At 43.2% G+C, this 20146-nt stretch overlaps 1 protein-coding gene across 1 annotated transcript in view; it reads left to right on the top strand.

Moving 5' to 3' along the window:
- Positions 1-20146, top strand: part of UMODL1 (uromodulin like 1) — a 482641-nt gene that overhangs the window by 54430 nt on the left and 408065 nt on the right. Inside the window, exons 4-5 of the mRNA XM_069636212.1 lie at positions 5656-5766; positions 14555-14812. Of these exons, the coding sequence (XP_069492313.1) occupies positions 5656-5766; positions 14555-14812 (369 nt within the window). The remainder of the gene's footprint in view (positions 1-5655; positions 5767-14554; positions 14813-20146) is intronic.

Raw genomic sequence — 20146 nt, 5'->3', positions numbered from 1 at the left:
TGGATTGAATTATTGGGACTGGTAGTACCAGTGCTGGTGATTCCGGCATTTATTTGCTGGTAGAGTCCAGACCTACCAGCAGGTGAGTCCTACTGATAGATCTATGACCCCACCTGCAAACTTGTGTCTCCCCGGTCCGGAAGAAATGTGGACTGAGGAACTTATAATGAGCCCCATAGTACCCTTTTTTCAGCTAGGATACATTTCAGAATTTAGAGTCAAAGAGCAAGAGGACCCAAAACCCAAACCTGAAGGCTTGCTGGAGTCAATTAGTTGGAGGCATTAACTGGTTAACTATACTGTGGAATGCATGCTGCCTACATGGTGTGGACATGTTACATCCCACTGTGTTTGGCGCTCTCCATCATCCCCCAGTTCTTGCTTGGCTAGCTCCCGGATCTGATGCTCGGAGACACATTTCGCCACCATTCTTGACTGGCCCAAGACATGTGCTGACACTGCAGCACCCAACCTTCCCATCGTTACTGCAGGAAATGGGTGAGGCAGGCCGTCTGGTCCATCATAGCTGTCGGCTTCCTGCCACTGCAGACTGGAGCCTTTCTAGCCATCACCATTTCTAGTCAATGACTTCCTGCTACCCATAATACCACTACCTGATGGGCTGCTTCCTGTTATTTGGGGCTGGGCTGTCGATGGATCATACCCTCATATCCCCTTAAGTTGTGTTTATGGGCAGCAGTCTTTCCATGGCATGGGCAGCTTGCTGGGCTTCTGTTCATCATGCTAAAGCCAGACATGCAAACTCCACTTTTCCAATGGGTATAATAGGTAGTCCAGTTGAACATTTTCTTTCTATCTTTGCTTTTAGTTTTTGAATCCCCTATTTCGTTCCTTAACTTGCCTGATGGTTTAGCATTACAATACTTTTTTACTTTCTCTAGGCAGACAAGAGGCATTTGCGTGCAGGTTACACTCTCTAAATAATAAAATCAAATCAAAGACATGTGGGCCTCATTATGGGTCCGGCGGTAGCTGTGCCGGTAAATACCATCACGGCTGCCGCCGGAGTCATTTTTTTTCCGGCGCCCAGAAATGGGGACCTGCCGGGGCATTACAGCCCCTGCGGTCCCAGTAATTCCCTATTGCTGGGCGGAGGAAAAAATGACTCCCCATTTCAATTCGATTCCCATTGGACTCAATGGGAATGGGGAGGACGGATGCACCGGCACCATTCGTGAATGGTGCCGGTGCATCCGTCAAGGTCTACGATCGGGTGCCGTTTCGCCCGCCAGGTCAGGCCTGGTGTGCGGAAAGGCACCCGCCCATAGACCTTGTAGTTTGCCAGTCTCGTAACAGCGGTGCTGGTAGCTTACCGGCACCGTTGTTACCGAACCGGCAAACTTGTAATGAGGCCCATATATATATTATGAAAGCCTTTGTCCAGCTGTGGGTGATTGCTTGGAACTGCAGAGAGAAGGGGGGTCAAGGTGTGACCAACCATGGCGAGCCTGGATGATGGGATTTCAGTACAGCTCAGGGAAGATGATTTATTGAACTCCAGAGAAGCCAGTGCCAGCAGTGAGAGAACTAATTAACTACTAGGCGCAAGGGAGTTCCCATCACAGAAGGACATTCGTATTTGTATCAAAACAGCTATAGGTTTACCCACCCCCTCCGCAGGGGAGGCCATTTGAAAGTCCTACATAACTAGGGAACAGAGTGGTGCTGACGCATGCAGCATGGGTGAAAGACAACACATCCTTCGAAGCGGGTGTAAACCCCACCATTAGTCTGATCCTTCATAACAATCACTGATAAGGTTGGATCCTCCAGATCATCGCTCCCATAGACCCCTACCTCAGGACTGGGCTTCAATGACAAGGACCTGAAAACGAACTGAATGATATTCCAGCTAGTATCCTAGGGACATTCCTGGATAACCGCTGAGGGAACAAGACACTGCAGACCAGGTGACCAAGGGTCTCTGTAAATTCCTAAATGTGTCTCCAGCTAGAAGAGAGATCCTCTGGCACACTCTGGGAAGAACGATTCTTTTTCAGATAGGTTGCCTGGCAACCGATTCTCTGTGCGGCTTTGCCTATAGTGGTTCAGATCCGCAATTATTCCTTTTATTTCTTAGACTGCTGCAATGCATCACATGTCGACATTTGAAGTTCCTTTACCTATGGTTGGCTGGCACTCACAGTTAAACATGGTGTTTTCCGATCAAGCACAACCATTTGGAAGATCTTCCAGAAGCAATAAGTCGGAAAACTTTGATATCTCTATGGTCTGATAAAAATCATTGCGCTTTGTACAGCAATGCTCCTGTGCAGCAAAGTTTGAATCAGCCAGTGTTATAATGCTCCGTTATGAAGGGAAATTAACTCCTTGTAAATGGCAGCAATTACCAAATCCATTATTGTCACGGTAAAATACTTTCAAGACTGACCTGATATTGTAGTCACATAATTCCCATTATTACAATTTTATTGCCTATTTCAAAAACAACATTTATTGATTACATTAGGTACAAACCAATTATATTACAATAAAACCACTTTATCATACTTCTATTTCTCACTAACCCCAGAACTACTAATAATCCCTCCTCTCAGCTGATTTGCAGAGTACCTAGCAGCAGCTTGGTAGCACTTATTTTGGTTTTCACTCCCCAGTAAACCTCACATTGCTATTTACAATCTATTTACCAAAGGCACGTCTTGATCCCTATTTATCAAGATACTCCCATAATGTATATCCCTTGTCGCTCAACATGTTTCAGTTCCCTATATTACATTTCTTGGAACTTTCATCAGGAGTAAAACTTGTGCTATTGCACCAAAATGGCATTCGATAGAGGAATATTCTGAACATGCAGACAAAAAGATTCATCATTTGGTTTCTTTTTCTTTAAAGCACTTTTCTGGGCTAATCTTTTCCTTTACTTGTATATTCCAAGTGTTCAATTCAAAGTGACTCCCCTTGTTTTCACTCAAGACTATTGTTCATCAAGTTGGTCACCACAATTACCGCTCAAACAGGTTTTGCTATTGTAAATTCTGAAGGGACGAGACATCTTCATTATCCAACCCTCCATATTTAGAAACAACCCTGCACAAACCACAGTGCACTGCACACCTTTCAAGCTTTATTTGAACGAGTGCTGCTCACGACTCTGCCGCACTATTTCTCTCTCCCTTGGTAATTATAATTATTGATTTGACAATCCGGGTTTACCCATTCTACCTGAAAATCTAGTCTACTCTCTTTCTGTGGGTTTTGAATGTCCTTTCAACAGCTTGAGACAGTCAATCAATTTCATGTCTTGGTTTGGGCCCTGAAGATGGCCACTTCACCCTATTGGGCAATGTCCAGCTACCTGCAACCTTCCATATTGGCTCCTAAAAAGGCTTACCAGCTTGTTAAGGTTGGGACCTCTTTTACTTGATTAATGTTCTCCCAAACAGGTGGGAGATTGGAGCAAGGCCCATCTTGCATGTATGTCCTCCTACCAAGTGCATACAAGGGAATGGTTCATACTGCCCTTCCTCTTGCCCTATTACTGAGTTGGCTAGGTTAGGAATCCTGGAGAGATTACGTTTTAGTGTGTCTGAGGTGGGTACTGTGCATAGGCAGAAGCTGCCCTCCATCTCCTTTCAGGGCCCCAGTCTCTTTACTCCAATTTAGGAGGGAGGTTTGGGCTGGTAGCAACTAAGTGAAACCTCCCCAAAGCAATTGTATGGCTCTCTTTCTCGCCCAGTCCACTGGTACATAAGTATGAGCTGTCGTCCTCCTTCATGCATGGACCAAGTCACTTTATTCAAAGTTGGGAGTGACATTTGAGTTGGAAACGCCCCTTAACAAATGTACCCCTCGCTTTCTTTCCCAGCTCACTTTCCCAGGACAGAGTTGACTAAATCTCTGTTTGGTGATTTTTAAATGCAGTAAACCCTTATGGTGATTATCCTGTTAAGATGCTGTTTGCTAGCGTGTCAAACAAAATTTAGTGGGAGGCTTTAATTGAGAAAACATGTATCCATGCAAGCTGCCCCAATCCTTCCAGCAGCTATAGAAGAATTCCTGATACTTCTCACGGAGCTCTTAGGACGGAGGAAGACCTTTCTCCTCACTAGCCCTGTGGGAATATGCAGCCTTCGGCCAGCAGTCTGGAGGGTACACTGATGACCCACTTAGCCCCAGTTGCTGTAGAGCTATTGGTAATCTTCTCAATATGCTCCATCCTACAGAGGATAACTAATGCACAGGCAGCTGCAGGACCAATGACAGGGGCAGGGACTGATCAACCAAAAGTAGACCTGGCTTATATTATTGTAGAATTACCTGCTGTGCAAAATTGGCAAATGCGATACGGCTGTTGACAGTGGCAGCAGAATGTCTCCCCCTGCCTTTAGATGGCTTCCCTCTGCTACTGATAATAAATATCATCAACTTCAATTAGGCAAGAATTGATATTCCACCTCAGCAGCTACTTCAAGCAGAGTACCTCATCACTCTGGGTAACTTCAACGTGTGTCTTCAGCCATTATTAGCCTTCTAATAAATATATATATAAATAGGGTTCGATGTGATTACAGAGAATACATAACAGAGAATGTTTTTTCAGCAAAAACAATAACAGTGATAAAATATCGAATAGATTTTTTGAGGGGGCGGGGGTCCCAGCACCAAAACCCCCCATTTCTCTATCTGCTTAAACCAACCGCAACCCCATTTCCACCCGTTTTAGAGAGAGGCGCGATGTGACGGCCTAGGTGTTGCGAAGGAGAGTCTCCTTGACGAGGTGGGTCTTGAGTTATTTTCTGAATTGTAGGAGCGTTGGGGCAATGGGCAGGAGGTGCCGTAGTCTTGGGGCGTAGATGTCTTTCATGTGGTTGACACAGTCCCTGAGGCTGTCCTGGTTAAGAGCCACCACAGGTGGATTTGGGTTTTGGTTCTATGGCTTGGGCAAAGGGGTGCGGGTAAACACTAAATATAGGAGATGGGACAGAACAGATTGCAGCTAGTTCAATTACACTGAGTAAGGTGGGTATAAAAGGTGGGTGCAAATTACTTTGTTGATGCTATGATCCTACACGCCAAAGGTTTTTTTTTGGTGAAAATGCCAAAATAAAAAAGCAAAGAGTTACTTACAAAATAAAGGCACGTTTTTTTATGCTGTCAGGATGTAAATAATAATGACTGTTTACATATCACACACACCAAAAACAGTTGTCTTTAGGAACTAAGAATAGGTGTTCACATTAACTCAGTAAACAGACTCTTTATAACAACCTTGGAAAGCTGAAGGCTTCAGTTAGTCCTGTTGCGTTTGATTGAACCTTTTGTTTGTAGGCTTTTGGGAGGGTGCAGAACTCTATATGCAAAAAAATTATACTAGACCCCAATACTTGGTTAAAGGAAAAGCAATTGTTATCACATTAAGAATATGCGATGCTCCTGCTTCATATCATACACGCACTCGGAATCCATATTGTTTTGGTTGATACTTTTTTCGTCTTCCTTTCTGCGTCCCGTTCTTCTGTATTTCTTTGTTGCCTTGGTCTTTGCATCATATGCCAATTCACTTCTTTTATATTCATGTTCCTTGGGTTCTGATCTTCTGTACGTTTTCACTGTCTTCGATTTATTTCGTTTCGTTGCTGCATCCTTGTTCTTGTGTTTCTCTTTCAGGCGTGACTACCTCCCCACCAAGCTCAACACGTGCCCCAATGACAGGACATCCAGGGCCGTTCCATGACAGGAGCTCAGACTCCAGTGCCAGTGATCTTGACACCGGATGCTGTAAGTACTTCCAGGCTATTCTTCTCATTGCGTGTGCTCTGGAAACCTTATGGGACGTTACCAGACAAAAATGTGCAACGTGCATATGTTGTGCCAGCTGTACATCATAGTAAAGTACCTTATCTGCTATATTGTAGGCTTCAGAGGCACAGCTCTGCCTGACCCAGATCATGAAAAGAGGTCACGTTTACTACGATACAGAGGGAAACGGGACCTGTTCCCCACTATTTTTACAAGCATAATATATATATTTAAAAGTTTGTTAACTCTGAATTACATGTAACAAAAGCATGTGTACCGAGTTGAGGCAATATTTTAAATCGCCATAGAGCACATGTCTCAAAACCCCTTTGCCCTCCCATTCTGCAGTGAGGCCATCATTTCATTTTTGAAAAATCCAAAGGCCACCTGGTGTATTTGAAATACATGTTTTGCCCACGTGCTGGTCAAAAGCATTTCTTATTAAGACGTTATAATTACCGAATAATTGTCAGTCAACATACTTTATTCAGTTAAATCAGTCCTAAAAACCAATAAACCATCAAAACAGAATAATCTTCATTAGCTAATAATTTCATAAGAATCCTATTTTATTTATTTATTTATTTAATGTGATTTAGTTTACATAAGAAAGGTTACACATACTATACTAGGCTTCAGAGGCACAGCTCTGCCTGACCCAGATCATGAAAAGAGGCCACGTTTACTGCGATACAGATGTGAAAAGAGAAACAAAATATCGAGGCTGAGTACCCCAAAAGGAAATACACCAAACACAGGTTTCAAAGGAACATACAAAGTACTTTATTCTCTATCAAATACAATTACAAAACAGTGCAAAATCAAGCTATCGGCCCTCAGTACAACACAACGAACTCCAGCGTGGTTTAGTGTGTTCAGTGAGAGACTGTACATTAGAATGCATTCGTTTTTTATACATTTTGTGAGTGCTATGGCCAACCCCTCTTCGGGTTAATATTCTACTTTATACCAATTCTAGGGTTCGTTGCCGAGTCTCAAATAACCACATCTAACTGGTTTGTTCTTTATTACATGTAACAATAAGCGTATGCATTAACTGTGTATTCTAAGTTTCGTATTGCAGGCCTTCTTAAACATTTATACGACATAGTAAAACAGATGTTCTTTGTCCAATGTGTAAATACATTATCATAATATATACTTGTGGATTAATTTCATTGCGCGAGTAATCCTTTTACACATAGGTCAACATAGGACGAGGTCTCAGTTCATGACCTCAACAAGTAGCCTGCAGGCAGATTACACATTAGCGATGTACAGAGGTCATGACGGCCATGTTGTATTTTGCAATGACATTGCCCACCTTTTTAGCTCACAGGGTGACTTTTCCACATAAATCCTAAAATGGCGGTTTGACCTAAAATGGCAGCCTACATGGATTAAAGGTCAGGACCTTGCAACACAGATCTCTCAAGTGACTTTTGAGCAGCTTGGCGTAGGCCAATATTAATATATTTTTTACAATAGGAGGCACGATATACTTTTTATACCGACACAGAGGGAAATGCAGACCTGTTCCCCACTATTTTTACAAGCATAATATATATATTTAAACGTTTGTTAACTCTGAATTACATATAACAAAAGCATGTGCACCGAATTGAGGCAATATTTTAAATCGCCATAGAGCACATGTCTCAAAACCCCTTTGCCCTCCCATTCTCCAGTGAGGCCATCATTTCGTTTTTGAAAAATCCAAAGGCAACCTGGTGTATTTTAAATACATGTTTTGCCCATGTGCTGGTCAAAAGCATTTCTTATTAAGACGTTATAATTACTGAATAATTGTCAGTCAACATAGTTTATTCGGTTAAACCAGTCCTAAAAAGCAATAAACCATTAAAACAGAAAAATCTTCATTAGCTAATCATTTCATAAGAATCCTATTTTATTTATTTATTTATTTAATGTGATTTAGTTTACATAAGAAAGGTTACACATATAAAAGATGCAAAAATATATCATAATATCCATAAATCTCCCTAAAATACAGAACAAGCCTAATAAAACCATCAAAACCATACAAACTTCATTTCCCAAATGGAAACCATAAAATACATTCAATTCAATAGTCATGTCTCTAATGTCGCCAATATAGCTATTGCCATTTGAACCATAAATCTCTTGTCATTTACGATCCAATGCAGTTCACCATCTAGATATTACCTTACAGCTTTTTACTAGTGTATAAGATTCTATATATATGAAGTACTCTTAGAGGTATTTTCCCCAAAGGGAGATCTGCACCAAGACCATGTATACTGGCTAATTTAATTTATTGCCTATTTCCTATATTATTATGCCCAACTTGGCTTTAATCTTTAACCAGATGTTATATAAGGCAGTTAGCAGGCACATACTATTAGTATTGGTGCAATAAAGCCAAAAGGACATTTCCCCAATGGATTCCCAATTGTGCACATACAGACCAATATAATCCTATACTTATTCTACAGTCCTCTGCAAAGAAGAGACAACAATGAATACAGACTATCCCCAAAGGCACGATTCGAACCCTTAAAGAGATGCTATGATTAGAAAAACTTAAACTAATAATCAATCTACATCAGAATTTCAGGCGAAAAAGGGCTGTATTAAGTTTGTATCACAAGTAAGTAATGGAACACCTTGATTTCTGATAACTTATTTTATTTTTGAAGTGTCGATTCACACTAATGAAAATAGCAGTCTCATTGCCTATTGAAGCATACACCTGGACTGGTGGCTTTTTCAGAAATGTGCATTGTTCAGAACAGAGTAGGCTATTGAAACAGAAAATAAACTCTCCAATAGACTTAAGATATCCCGTCAACTGAAGTTGCGTTCCCCAATTATGATCTTGCGTCCTCCATTTGAAGGCTGCAACTGCCTTGCTTCGGCTGCACGCTCTCAGCATCAGCTCACTGGTTACTCCATCTATAAGCGTCAATGGTCACTACCAGTGATTTTAGAAAACATCACCCCATAATCACTGATTTAGCTCATGACCGTGATTGCCACTGCTACTCAGGGCATCAACAACACATGATCTCCATATCAGCTTTAGGCTGCTTCACCAGGACATGATCACCCTGCTTCAGCTCATGATGACCATTTTAACTCACACCGCCCTCCTTAAGTCCCTAATATTTGGCATTTTTAAATGGCTCTTCCTGCCTGAATCCTTCCACTTCTAAGCTCTGGATAACAGGTGTTATCCAGTACAACCTAAATATCTTGACCGTGGAAGTAATAAGTCCTACATTGGTCCTGCCATGCAATTTGACCATGTGAGCTGCATATTGTTTACCGTGTGTGAGGCGACTTTATGTCAGGATCTTCTCTCCACTGCAGGGTCTGCCTGGAGCTCAATATTCCACTCTTCTTTCTGGCCCAGTCTTCAGCATGTGATGCCTACTTATCTATATCAGGGGCATCCTATCACATATGATATCCAGCTTACAGGCATGCCACATCAGAAGTCTTTGCAGGCTAATCCTTAGAAGCAGCAATTGCAGGCTCAGGAAAAATATACAACTTTTGGAAGATCTTAATTTAAAATTCTATTGAGCACAACCCAATGCTCAGAATCTGTGATGGATTGTCATCTGGCAAGGAAATAGAAGATCTGGCTGTGTTGATTTTATTAAACTAATAACATGATATGGGTAGTTCCATCTCTGGGAGGGAAACAAATCAGATTTCCCTTTCATAAGCTCCATTTCATAAGCATAGTGTACACCTGTACCCTGCTGGATTTGCAGCACCTGCTCTCCAGTAGCAAAGAGCAGGTTCAGAGGTCACAGGGGCCCGTTTGAAAGCTGCTTTGACAGTCAAGTCCCTGAAGCACAAGGGCAACATTTAAAGTCTACGCCTCTGTTTCAAAATAACAAGGTCATGAGTAATTACTATTCCGGTGGCAGTTACATCTTTAAATGTAAAGCCATATCTGAGTTTATGGTATGGTGAAGAGTACGTCCCATAACTCTAAGAAGCCACATCAGTTTGATACTACTTATGGTTCAGCCCTGTGATTCAAGCTCTACTGTGAAAGGACTATGTGTATTCCCCCCAGCCAGGCTGTCCTGCTGCTCCCAGTGAGATGTAGCCCTGGAGTTTGCCAATCACTCCACAGGAAGATGTCCTGGGAACAGAAATCAAAGGGCGCACCCATTCACAAAAGGAGTAGCCTCACACCAAGGTGCTGTATACCACAAGGCCCCAGAGGCCTTTTGATCCTATTGCAAAGGGAAGGAGCTGCTTAGTGTAAACAGGGAGATCAGACCAAGTGGAGGACGGCTCCACCATCTTGTTTGTTTCTCCCTTTATCTTTTCTTCCTGTTGCACACAGCACTTTGAGTGTGATGTCAGGAGGCATAGTCCACTTGTTCCAAGAACAGGTTTTGAACCCCTAAAGCATGCTATCCTTTGTCCAATCACCTGGGGGCTTTTGCCTTTAAATGAAGGTGTCTCCCACTCCTCCTTTTATTCACTTTTGGGCAAACCCTTAAGGAAGAATTCATTGGACCTCTTTTGGGAGATTTGATCTTTCCAAAGTCCTCTGCTAGTGAGGTGAAGCCAGAAATGTTATCTGTCCCCTAATCATCCCCAGGGACCATTGGGGGTGAACTGCTGTTAAGGAAAAGACTTACTTCTCTGCCAGCCACAATGGTTCCCAGGACCTCACCATGTTGAAGGATGACTGCAGTTGTGTGTCAACCTCACCGCTGTTTGGGAGACTGAGAACAAGGACTACACTGAACTACAAGCCCCTGGTTTGGGAGTTGCAGCAACCAAGAGTCAAGACAACACAGAGCCCTGTGTTTCCATCATCACATCAATTTGAATCATGATTCAAATTCATTTGCCTGCATCAAACCATCAGGGCCCTCCGGAGCTGCCTTTGGCACTCACCCACTCTTGGAACGCACGTTTAATCCTGTTGGCTGCTGCAATGAGCTAGCTGAGCGCGTTGTTACCTCTGATCGAAGTACAAGCTCTTGATTGTATCTGCTGCCTTTGTATCTGCTGGCTCACCCGGCCAGCATCTCCGCTGCCAATATTTATCACCAGTTGAACTACACTGGTGGATCAGCATGGCCTGACCATGGGACGATGCATGAAACCGCTTGAACCGGATTGTACATCCAGACTCCAGCATCTTCGTTGTCAAATCAACCTTCAAACCAACCATGGCGGCCCTCACCATCTGTAGCCCCTTGACCACTTCATCAAAACTGATCCATAACAACCGTCCACCCAGTAACCAGCATCTTTGCAGAAAAATTGACTGTCAAACCGGCCTTGTTGGCTATCGTGATCTTCCCTTCTTTAAGAAATGTCTTTAAAATGTAATGAGCTCCAGTTTGCCTCTGCTGGATGCTGTTTCCCCGCCTAGAACAACGTAACCGCTGCACTTGAACTGCGTCAAATCGCATGAACAACACCAAGAAGGCTGGTTCAACCCCTCTGCATATTCTGCATTGTTTCTCATGGGTTGGTTTTGAGTAGTAGTGTTTTTTCTATTTAGTTATTTTTGCAGATGGTATGTTTTATTAAAGTATGTACATATATTTTATAGAACCTTGACATTCACTTTATTTTGGACAGTTGTTCTATTGCTGTTTGTGTTGCTACAGGATCACATTCAAACCTGTCTTGAGAGCATAGCCGTCCCTCTACCCACGTTATCACAAAAGGCAAAGGCAGTACATCTTTCAACTGTGACTGTTTTGTGGCACTGTTTGGGATCACTTTTGTTTTGTGGCACTTTGAGGCCGAGTAGGCACTTTAGCCACTACACATCCTGCAGGGCAGACGTTCTTTCATCACAGAACCCTGTCCCGGTTGCTGTTTGAATCACAAATACACTTCATTGTTAAATCAATTAAATTGCAGCAGCCAAAATATCTTTCTGACAAATTACTTATTTTGTGCAGTATTTATGAGACTCGGAGTAAATCATTGGTCTGCTTGGTTAGTTTCCTAGTGAAGAAATTATCTACTGCAAATTATGCTGGAGCTTATATCATCCCTCATATTTGGACTTCTCTTCCCAAAACTTTACGCATATCATGTTCTCTCCTAAACCTTGGTAATGATTTGAAGACTTTTCTTTTTCCGAGGTGAAGTGTTTCTTTTTTTTTAATTGGACTTGACTCTCGGAACCATGTTTTGTTTTTGTTTTTAAATATTGCTTTTGCTTTAATTGTTGGTTTATTCCTCTTTTATCATATTTTGTTTTGGCTATTGTACAGCACTATATTTTCTGATTGGTCAGTGTACTTATCAATTGTATCAGTGTACGGGGCTTGGTTAATGTTAATGTCAATATAATATAATGGGACTGAGATGTTAAGTGTATGTCGAGATTACTGTTGGGAAGATGTTTGTGTCAGGACTAGGGGATGGAAATTATCACGCTTGTACTGGCTCATAGTGCAGTTGCTTGCACCTCCTTTCCTATTACAAAATAACGCACAGAAATGTGGGCTTCACTTTGTGGGATCAAGTATCTCCTGCAGTCAACATCCATTTTGTTTAACTGCACGTAGTGAGACAAACCCGGAATACCTTCCAAATGTGACTATTCCCGTTAAAATGTGTCCAACCTTTTGACTATGGTCAATAAACCCATCCCGTCCAAGTTCGTCTATTCCATTTAAAAGGTATCCGACCAGGCTACCATGTTAAATGCCTGATTCACTTCTAAGTTTGACTATTCCAGTTACAATGTTCCCAGTCTCTTTACTATGGTCAATATCCACCCCCCTTCTAAGTGTCACTATTCCAGTTAATATGTGTCCAATCTCTTGACTATGGTCAATACAACAATCCATTTGACTATTCTAGTTAACATGTTTCCAAACTCTTTACTATGGTTAATACCCGAATCCCATCCAAGTTTGACTATTACAGTTAAAATGTGTCCAATCACTTGACTGTGGACTATAACAGATCCCTTCCAGGTTCGACTATTTCATTTTAAAGCTCTCGAACCTGGCTACCATGTACAGTGCCTGAATCACTTCCAAGTTTGACTATTCCAGTTACAATGTTGCCAGTCTCTTTACTATGGTGAATACCCACATCCCTTCCAAGTTTCACTGTTCCAGTTATAAGTACCTGGCGAGGGCAATCAGAATGTAACAAACAATCTGATTGACCCTCGCCAGAGCATTACCTGACGCAGAATCCCTCGCCTTCATATCCCCGGCGGGGAGGTGTGGCAGCCCCTCAGCCAATTAGGAGACTTGTAACGAGGTAATCCCAGCTTCGAGCCACCAGACGGCTGAAGGCTGCCATCCTCCCCCGCTGGGGATTCAGGTAAGTGTTTTTCCCTCCGCCCCTTCCAAATAATCCCCTCCCCACCCTCCCAACCCTGCATACCTTCTTTTTGCTCTGTTTTCGAGAGCAAACGCTCTGGGAACACTTCTGTCCCCAGCGCGGCCGCTCCCGATGTCCGCCATGGAAAGGGAAAACGGAATCCTTTTCCCTTCTCCGGCTGGCATTTTGTTGAATTTTTTTTCTCTGTTCTGAAACGCTGCAGCATTTAGGAACAAAAAAAGAATGCTATAAGTACCCCGGTCTTGAGGGCAAAGGTACTAATAGCAATGAGCCCCTCACCACGGGGGTTATTACCGAGTCAGGTAACTATGGGCCCCGGGGAATTACCTGACTCGGTAATGCTCCTGCGCCTCAGGGCTTATTGCTTAAATATGTGTCCAATCTCTTGACTATGGTCATTACAAGAACCCCTTCTCTGGTTGACTATTCTAGTTAAAATGTTTTCAAACTCTTTACTACGGTTAATACCCGAATCCCATCCAAGCTTGACTATTACAGTTCAAATGTGTCCAATCCCTTGACCATGGCCAATACCCAAATCCCCTCCAAGTTTGACTATTCCAGACAGCACGTTTCCAACCACTTTGCCATGGTCAATAAGTTCAGAGGCCTCACTCTGCTAGCGTACTATCTGGTCAGGATGCAGTCAAACATCACTTGACAGTATTGCCGATAATTAGGCACTAAAACCTATTCCATTGCACCCCAACTGTAGTTTCCATGGGGTCTTTGCATGGGCCCAGGTGAAGTTTGGGTTTTCACTGATAATCATTGACCTTTACATGAGAAGGGCCCATTTTTCAGGTCTGTATGCAAAACACCAAACTCTGAAACCTAGGCTATGGACTAGTCGGAGCCTCCCATCTGTCCCCAAGAAAAAGACTTGTGCTTTTTCATTATTTAATTAATGTTATGCCATTTTACTTTTTCAAACACCTTCTTAACTCTTTGCCAAGTGAGAGATGATAAACAAACTCTTCCGTGAACACTCACTCTGCAAGTCCAGAATATCTTTATAATCCATCCTTTTAGTGAAAATAGTATTATTATTATTATTTATTATTTTACATTTTTACAGTGCGTGTAAAACCTGAGGCTTCAGGGCGCTTGAGAAATTATGAAAATATGATTTTGAGTTAGCTCCATGTAGCCTGAGACACAATAAACAATGAACACGCTTTAAATTGGAGTTTGTGATCCAAAGACAAGATACTTCTCAAACACATCCTAAAAACCTAGACACTTTTCCCACATTTGGGACCTCCCAGCGGGATGTGGTAGACATACTTTGTGAAGAACGAAGCTTTAGTTTGATGAGTTAAGCTACGTTGAACCAGTGTTTCTTTCTCACTGTACATTGAATTGATGCAGAAAACCAGGTGCATTGCACTTCTCAAATGCTCTCCTTGTGCTATTATAGATTGCACAGCCATTTCCAACCTCAATGTCTTCAATGTCACCGGCAACAGTTTTCAAATGTCTTGGAGAATAAATTCGTCGCTCCACCATGTGTTTCATGTGGAGCTCCACAACATGTCAGGAATTATCCAAACCAAAAACACCACGGACATGAAAATCGAGATCTCTGGGCTGGAAGCAGGAAAACTGTATAATGTATCGGTCTCCTACCACGACTGCGATGGAAATAGCCACATCTCAACTGAACAAGTAAAGACTGGTAAGTATATCTTCTGTGACAAAGATAGTGAGTACACGTTGGTAAGGGAAAAGCTTGATTTAATGAATGGTGTGTCTGGGATTGCCAAGTTGCTTCTTGTCTTGGAGGCAGAATGTCTCCAGTCCTGGGCTTTCCTTTAAAAACCTATTTCCTCCAGGTGCTATGGTCCAATTAGGCTGATTAAAGTGAATCTGGACTACAGTTCCAGCAATTACACACGTTGAATGAATCCCAAGACTGGCAGAATGGAGTCTAAGTGAAATGTAGTCATCTTGCACCCGAAAGCATGAGAAGAATCAAAGCAGCCATGTTATATTATGTGGCATTATGTGATGTGGTACAGAGTCTGCCATTTGTAGAGGAGCAGTAGCATTCCCTAAGGGAGTGTTTGTAAAGGGGCTGTATTTCTGATTCTGTGCACAGTTCTATCAATCTGCACTGAACTACAAATTAACTGGGACAAGGGCAACGCTTCTGCCCTGGTCCTCCTGGATCTTTCAGTGGTTTGTGACCTAGTTGTCCATTCCATACTCATGCATTGCCTTTATGAATTAGGCATCAGGGATTTGGCCTTGTATTGGAGTATGTCCTTCCCCCACAAACATACACAAAGGATTGATCCCCTGTTTCTTGTACCCAAAAGAGTGCCTTTTTGGAGTGCTGCAGGTTCCGCTATCTTCCCCCTGCTTTTTAACCTCTTCCTATCTCCTTCTCCATCATTCCTTTGATCATTCAATGCGTCTTGAAGGACTTGGATGAGATTGGATGTTGGGGTTGTGATGTAATGGGACCGTGTGAAGTGTCTGATGTGATGTGAATTAATGGGGTGTGATTGGAGGAGACAGGTCATCATTGAATGCGTATGATGTGAATTTATGGGCCATGATTTAAAGTAACCGGGTGTGATGTTGTGAGTATGGTGTGGCATGGTGGCACTGCGTGTTGTGTGACATAACAGGGCAATGGAGCATGGTGTGATGTGAAAGGCTGTGAAGGGACATGACAGTGTATGAGTGAGCTGACAGGGTGTGATATGACATGACAGTGCGTGGTTAGATATGGGCAGGCATGCATACATGTGACATGTTGAGGTTTCAAATGATATTCCGAGCCATGACGGATGTTGTATAGAGGAACGGTCCGAGAAGCGTCCTGGCGTGGAAGCGTCAGGACGCATGGAAAATAATTAAAGAGCTGACAGCCCGCGAAAACGGTCAGTCAGTTACAGACAACACAACGTGTGTGTCATGTCATATATTGATCAACAACTAGGCCATTGAGGCCCACCTCTACAGGGGGGTTGGTGTCCTTTTCAAATATCACAATGGTATGCGCTCAGACATAGTGGCTGTGTGGTGTGATGCGCCAGGATGTAATGTGACCCAACCAGAAGTGATGTGACGTGCATGGATGTCTAATGCTGTGGCTGTGATGGGTATGGGGTTATTTGGCAGGTGTGGTGTGATGTGATAGGGCATGGTGTGGAGTTATGTGATGGGCATGGTGTTGCGTGAAACTGCATTGTGCGAATTGACTGAGGGGAGTGGGGTGTGGTGGGGTGTTACATGTTGCAATGGGCCATGTTTTGTGTTTGGGAATGTGCGATGATGCATGTTGTGAAGTGCTACAGCATTATATGGTGTGATGTGATGGTAAGGCATGATATGCAGTGATGGGCTAGCATATTAAAAGGTGTGCTGTTATGAAATGGAGCATGTTGTAATGAAATGTGGCAGGATTGAAAAGATTCATAATTACATTATGACAGTTTAAGTTGGTGCCATCACTGTGTTGGCAACCTGGCGTGTTGCAATTCCAGTAAAACCTCAAAGAATAGACGGTGTCCACTTACAATTGTTATTGTTTGTTGCATTTTTAAACCGGTTGACTCGTCTTTGATTGCATTCTTAAATAGGGTGACCTTTCTTTGACTCAAACATATTTCTTCCCAGCACAGTTTCCCATTGTTACTACAGAGGTAATTTGTACATTGATTATGAGACTTGACATTAGACATTCACCATATTCGTGCTTCAAGAGATGTTACACTGATCTTCCTCTCAGGGCATAGACAGTCGTGCTGGCTAGGTTAGGTAAACACATTTACTGTCTCAGACAACAGAGCTACCATTCAGGTTACACTTACCCTACAATCTCAGGACCTTGACAGTAAAGCTATCCCTCATGTTAGGTTAGACCAATCTTACAGATTCAGAGAGCAAAGCTTCAACTCAGGTTACACTTATCCTACAATCTGAGGACCTCGGCAGTAAAGCTATCCCTCATGTTAGGTTAGACCAATCTTACAGACTCAGACAGCAGGGCTACCACTCAGGTTACACAGATCCGACAATCTCAGGACCTCGACAGTAAAGCTATCCCTTATGTTGGACCAATCTTACAGTCTCAGAAAACAGAGATACCATTCAGGTTACACTTACCCTACAATCTCAGAACCTTGACAGTAAAGCTATCTCTTATGTTAGACCAAACTTACAGTCTCAGACAACAGAGCTACCATTCAGGTTACACTTACCCTACAATCTCAGAACCTTGACAGTAAAGTTATCCCTTATGTTAGACCAATCTTACAGTCTCAGAAAACAGAGCTACCATTCAGGTTACACTTGCCCTACAATCTCAGAACCTTGACAGTAAAGCTATCCCTTATGTTAGACCAATCTTACAGATTCAGAGAGCAGAGCTCCCACTCAGGTTACACTTATCCTACAATCTCAGGACCTGAGCAGTAAAGCTATCCCTCTTGTTAGGTTAGGCCAATCTTACAGACTCAGAGAGCAGAGCTCCCACTCAGGTTACACTTATCCTACAATCTCAGGACCTCTGCAGTAAAGCTATCCCTCATGTTAGGTAAGACCAATCTTACAGACTCAGACAGCAGGGCTACCACTCAGGTTACACAGATCCTACAATCTCAGGACCTCAACAGTAAAGCTATCCCTCATGTTAGGTTAGACCAATCTTACAGACTCAGACTGCAGAGCTACCACTCAGGTTACACAGATCGTACAAGATCAGGCCTTCACAAATGTATTTCCCGATCCTACAAAATCTGGACTACAGTAAAGTGTGGTGCCTTGACTGCTGCTGGATCTTCCACGGGGTGTAGGTGCACATGTGTGTCATGCAGAGTTGGATGTGGCTATCCATGTGGGTCCAATGAAGAGACAGTGGGATTTGAGCTCCTGCTGGAGGTGTTGGCCATACATATCCTTTCAGGGCAGCAGCACATCTGTTTGTGGCAGCAGCACGGGCAGCTTTTGGTGCTGGAGGGGAACGGCCAATAGGGTACCAGCGGGAGGCTGGGGGGCACATTAGCCACCAGGGGAGAGCCAGGGGGCAGCCACCCCGGCTCCACCACTGGTTTGTAGCACAGTTGCAGGTGGATCTGCCTGTGGGCCATATGCAGGTGGCCTGTCATATGGTCCCAGATTCCTGCCACCAGCCACTACTTAGGGCAGGGGAGGGGTCAACCCATGTTGTGGATGGCCAGCTGAAGCTAGGTTCTATAGGGGCTAAGCGCCATGGCCTGTTGGTATGAGACCCCTTTTATTCTCATCTGTGTGTATGAGGGATGAGAGGCATGCTTTTCGCAGGGCCTGTGGATGGCACACTTACCACTTCCTGCTACAGTTGTGCTACATAAGCACTTCATCAGATCAGCCCATCCCAGCCACGTGGCCTACCCCAGGCTGAACCTGTGTTGTTGTGTCCTGTGTGCTGTGTTCTTGGCATTTCCTCATTCTTTCCATCCAGGGGTGGCTTGTCAGGTCCAATACAGGAGTCTGAGTTGTTCTTTGGATTGGCATCTCTATGGAAACAAACATGTGATGTGTGATGGGATCATACCGTATATTTAATTCTGGTCAACAGTTACGAATGCTTGTCCATTGAGCAGGCCTCGCTGGTTATTATGGGCATGTTGTCGCCTTCTGCTAACATCTTTCCACATTGGCATGACCAGCTTTTGACAACATAAGCACACCCACGCCCCCTTTTCACTATGCACATGTGTTCATTGATGCTGTGATACTTGCATGTACACTGGTAGGTTGTCACATCATTTCTATATGTGACAGTGACTAGAAGGAGGTACCCTACTGTTCCCATGAACTCTGTGCTTTTTGATCAAAGAGTGGATATATTCTGACATGATGCCCATGTAATTGCAAGAACAGAGTAGCCATACCGTTTCACAGTGCTAGAGTATGCTTGGCACATGCATGTGAACACATTGTTTAACTAGTGAGTGCCATTCTGCTCTGCAGATGATGTTGTGTGGATGTGTGGCAGTGAGGATAACTTAATCACCTGAGCAACAATCATAGTCCGGTTTTTCACAGTCAGGGATATCAAATTCACTGCTAACACATGTTGATTCATCACAGTCAAGGATATCACAGTAAGCACTATTGTTATCACAGTCATAGTGGTCAGAGTTAGGGCTGTCATAGGCCAGGTTGTCACAGTCAGGGATATCAGAGAAAGCACTATCATAGCTCAGGTTACCACAGTCATAGTTAGCAGAGTTAGTGCTGTCATAGACCAGTTTATCACAGTTAGGGATATCACCGTTAGGTATATCATAGCCTGAGTTATCATAGTCAGTACATCACACAAAGAGCTATCCAAGTCCAGGTTATTACAGTTAAGGATATCACAGATGGGGCTATCCTAGCCTAGGTTATCACAGTCTGTGTTATCAGCATTCACACAGCCTATCATAGATTGGTTTATCACAGTTGGAGATATCATAGTTATCGCTTATCAGAGTCAGGATATCACAGTTACGGCTATCATAGCCGGGGTTATCACAGTCAGGATATCACAGTTACGGCTATCATAGCCGGGGTTATCACAGTCAGGATATCACAGTTACGGCTATCATAGCCAGGGTTATCACAGTCAGGATATCACAGTTACGGCTATCATAGCCGGGGTTATCACAGTCAGGATATCACAGTTATGGCTATTATAGTCGGGGTTATCACAGTTAGGATATCACAGTTACAGCTATCAAAGCCGGGGTTATCACAGTCAGGATATCACAGTTACGGCTATCGTAGCCCGAGTTATTACAGTCAGGATATCACAGTTACGACTATCATAGCCTGGGTTATTACAATCCGAACATCACAGTTAGGGCTATCATAGCCAGGGTTATTACAGTCAGGATATCACAGTTATGGCTATCATAGCCGGAGTTACCACAGTCAGGATATCACAGTTACGGCTATCATTGCCGGGGTAGTTATGGCTATCATAGCCGGGGTTATCACAGTCAGGATATCACCGTTACACCTATCATAGCCG

The sequence above is a fragment of the Ambystoma mexicanum genome, chromosome 7p (assembly GCF_040938575.1).
Source record: "Ambystoma mexicanum isolate Mex_15411 chromosome 7p, UKY_AmexF1_1, whole genome shotgun sequence".
Lineage (NCBI taxonomy): Eukaryota > Metazoa > Chordata > Amphibia > Caudata > Ambystomatidae > Ambystoma > Ambystoma mexicanum.
The sequence above is the reverse complement of the archived record's forward strand: the minus strand, read 5'-3'. Positions and strand labels throughout refer to the sequence as shown.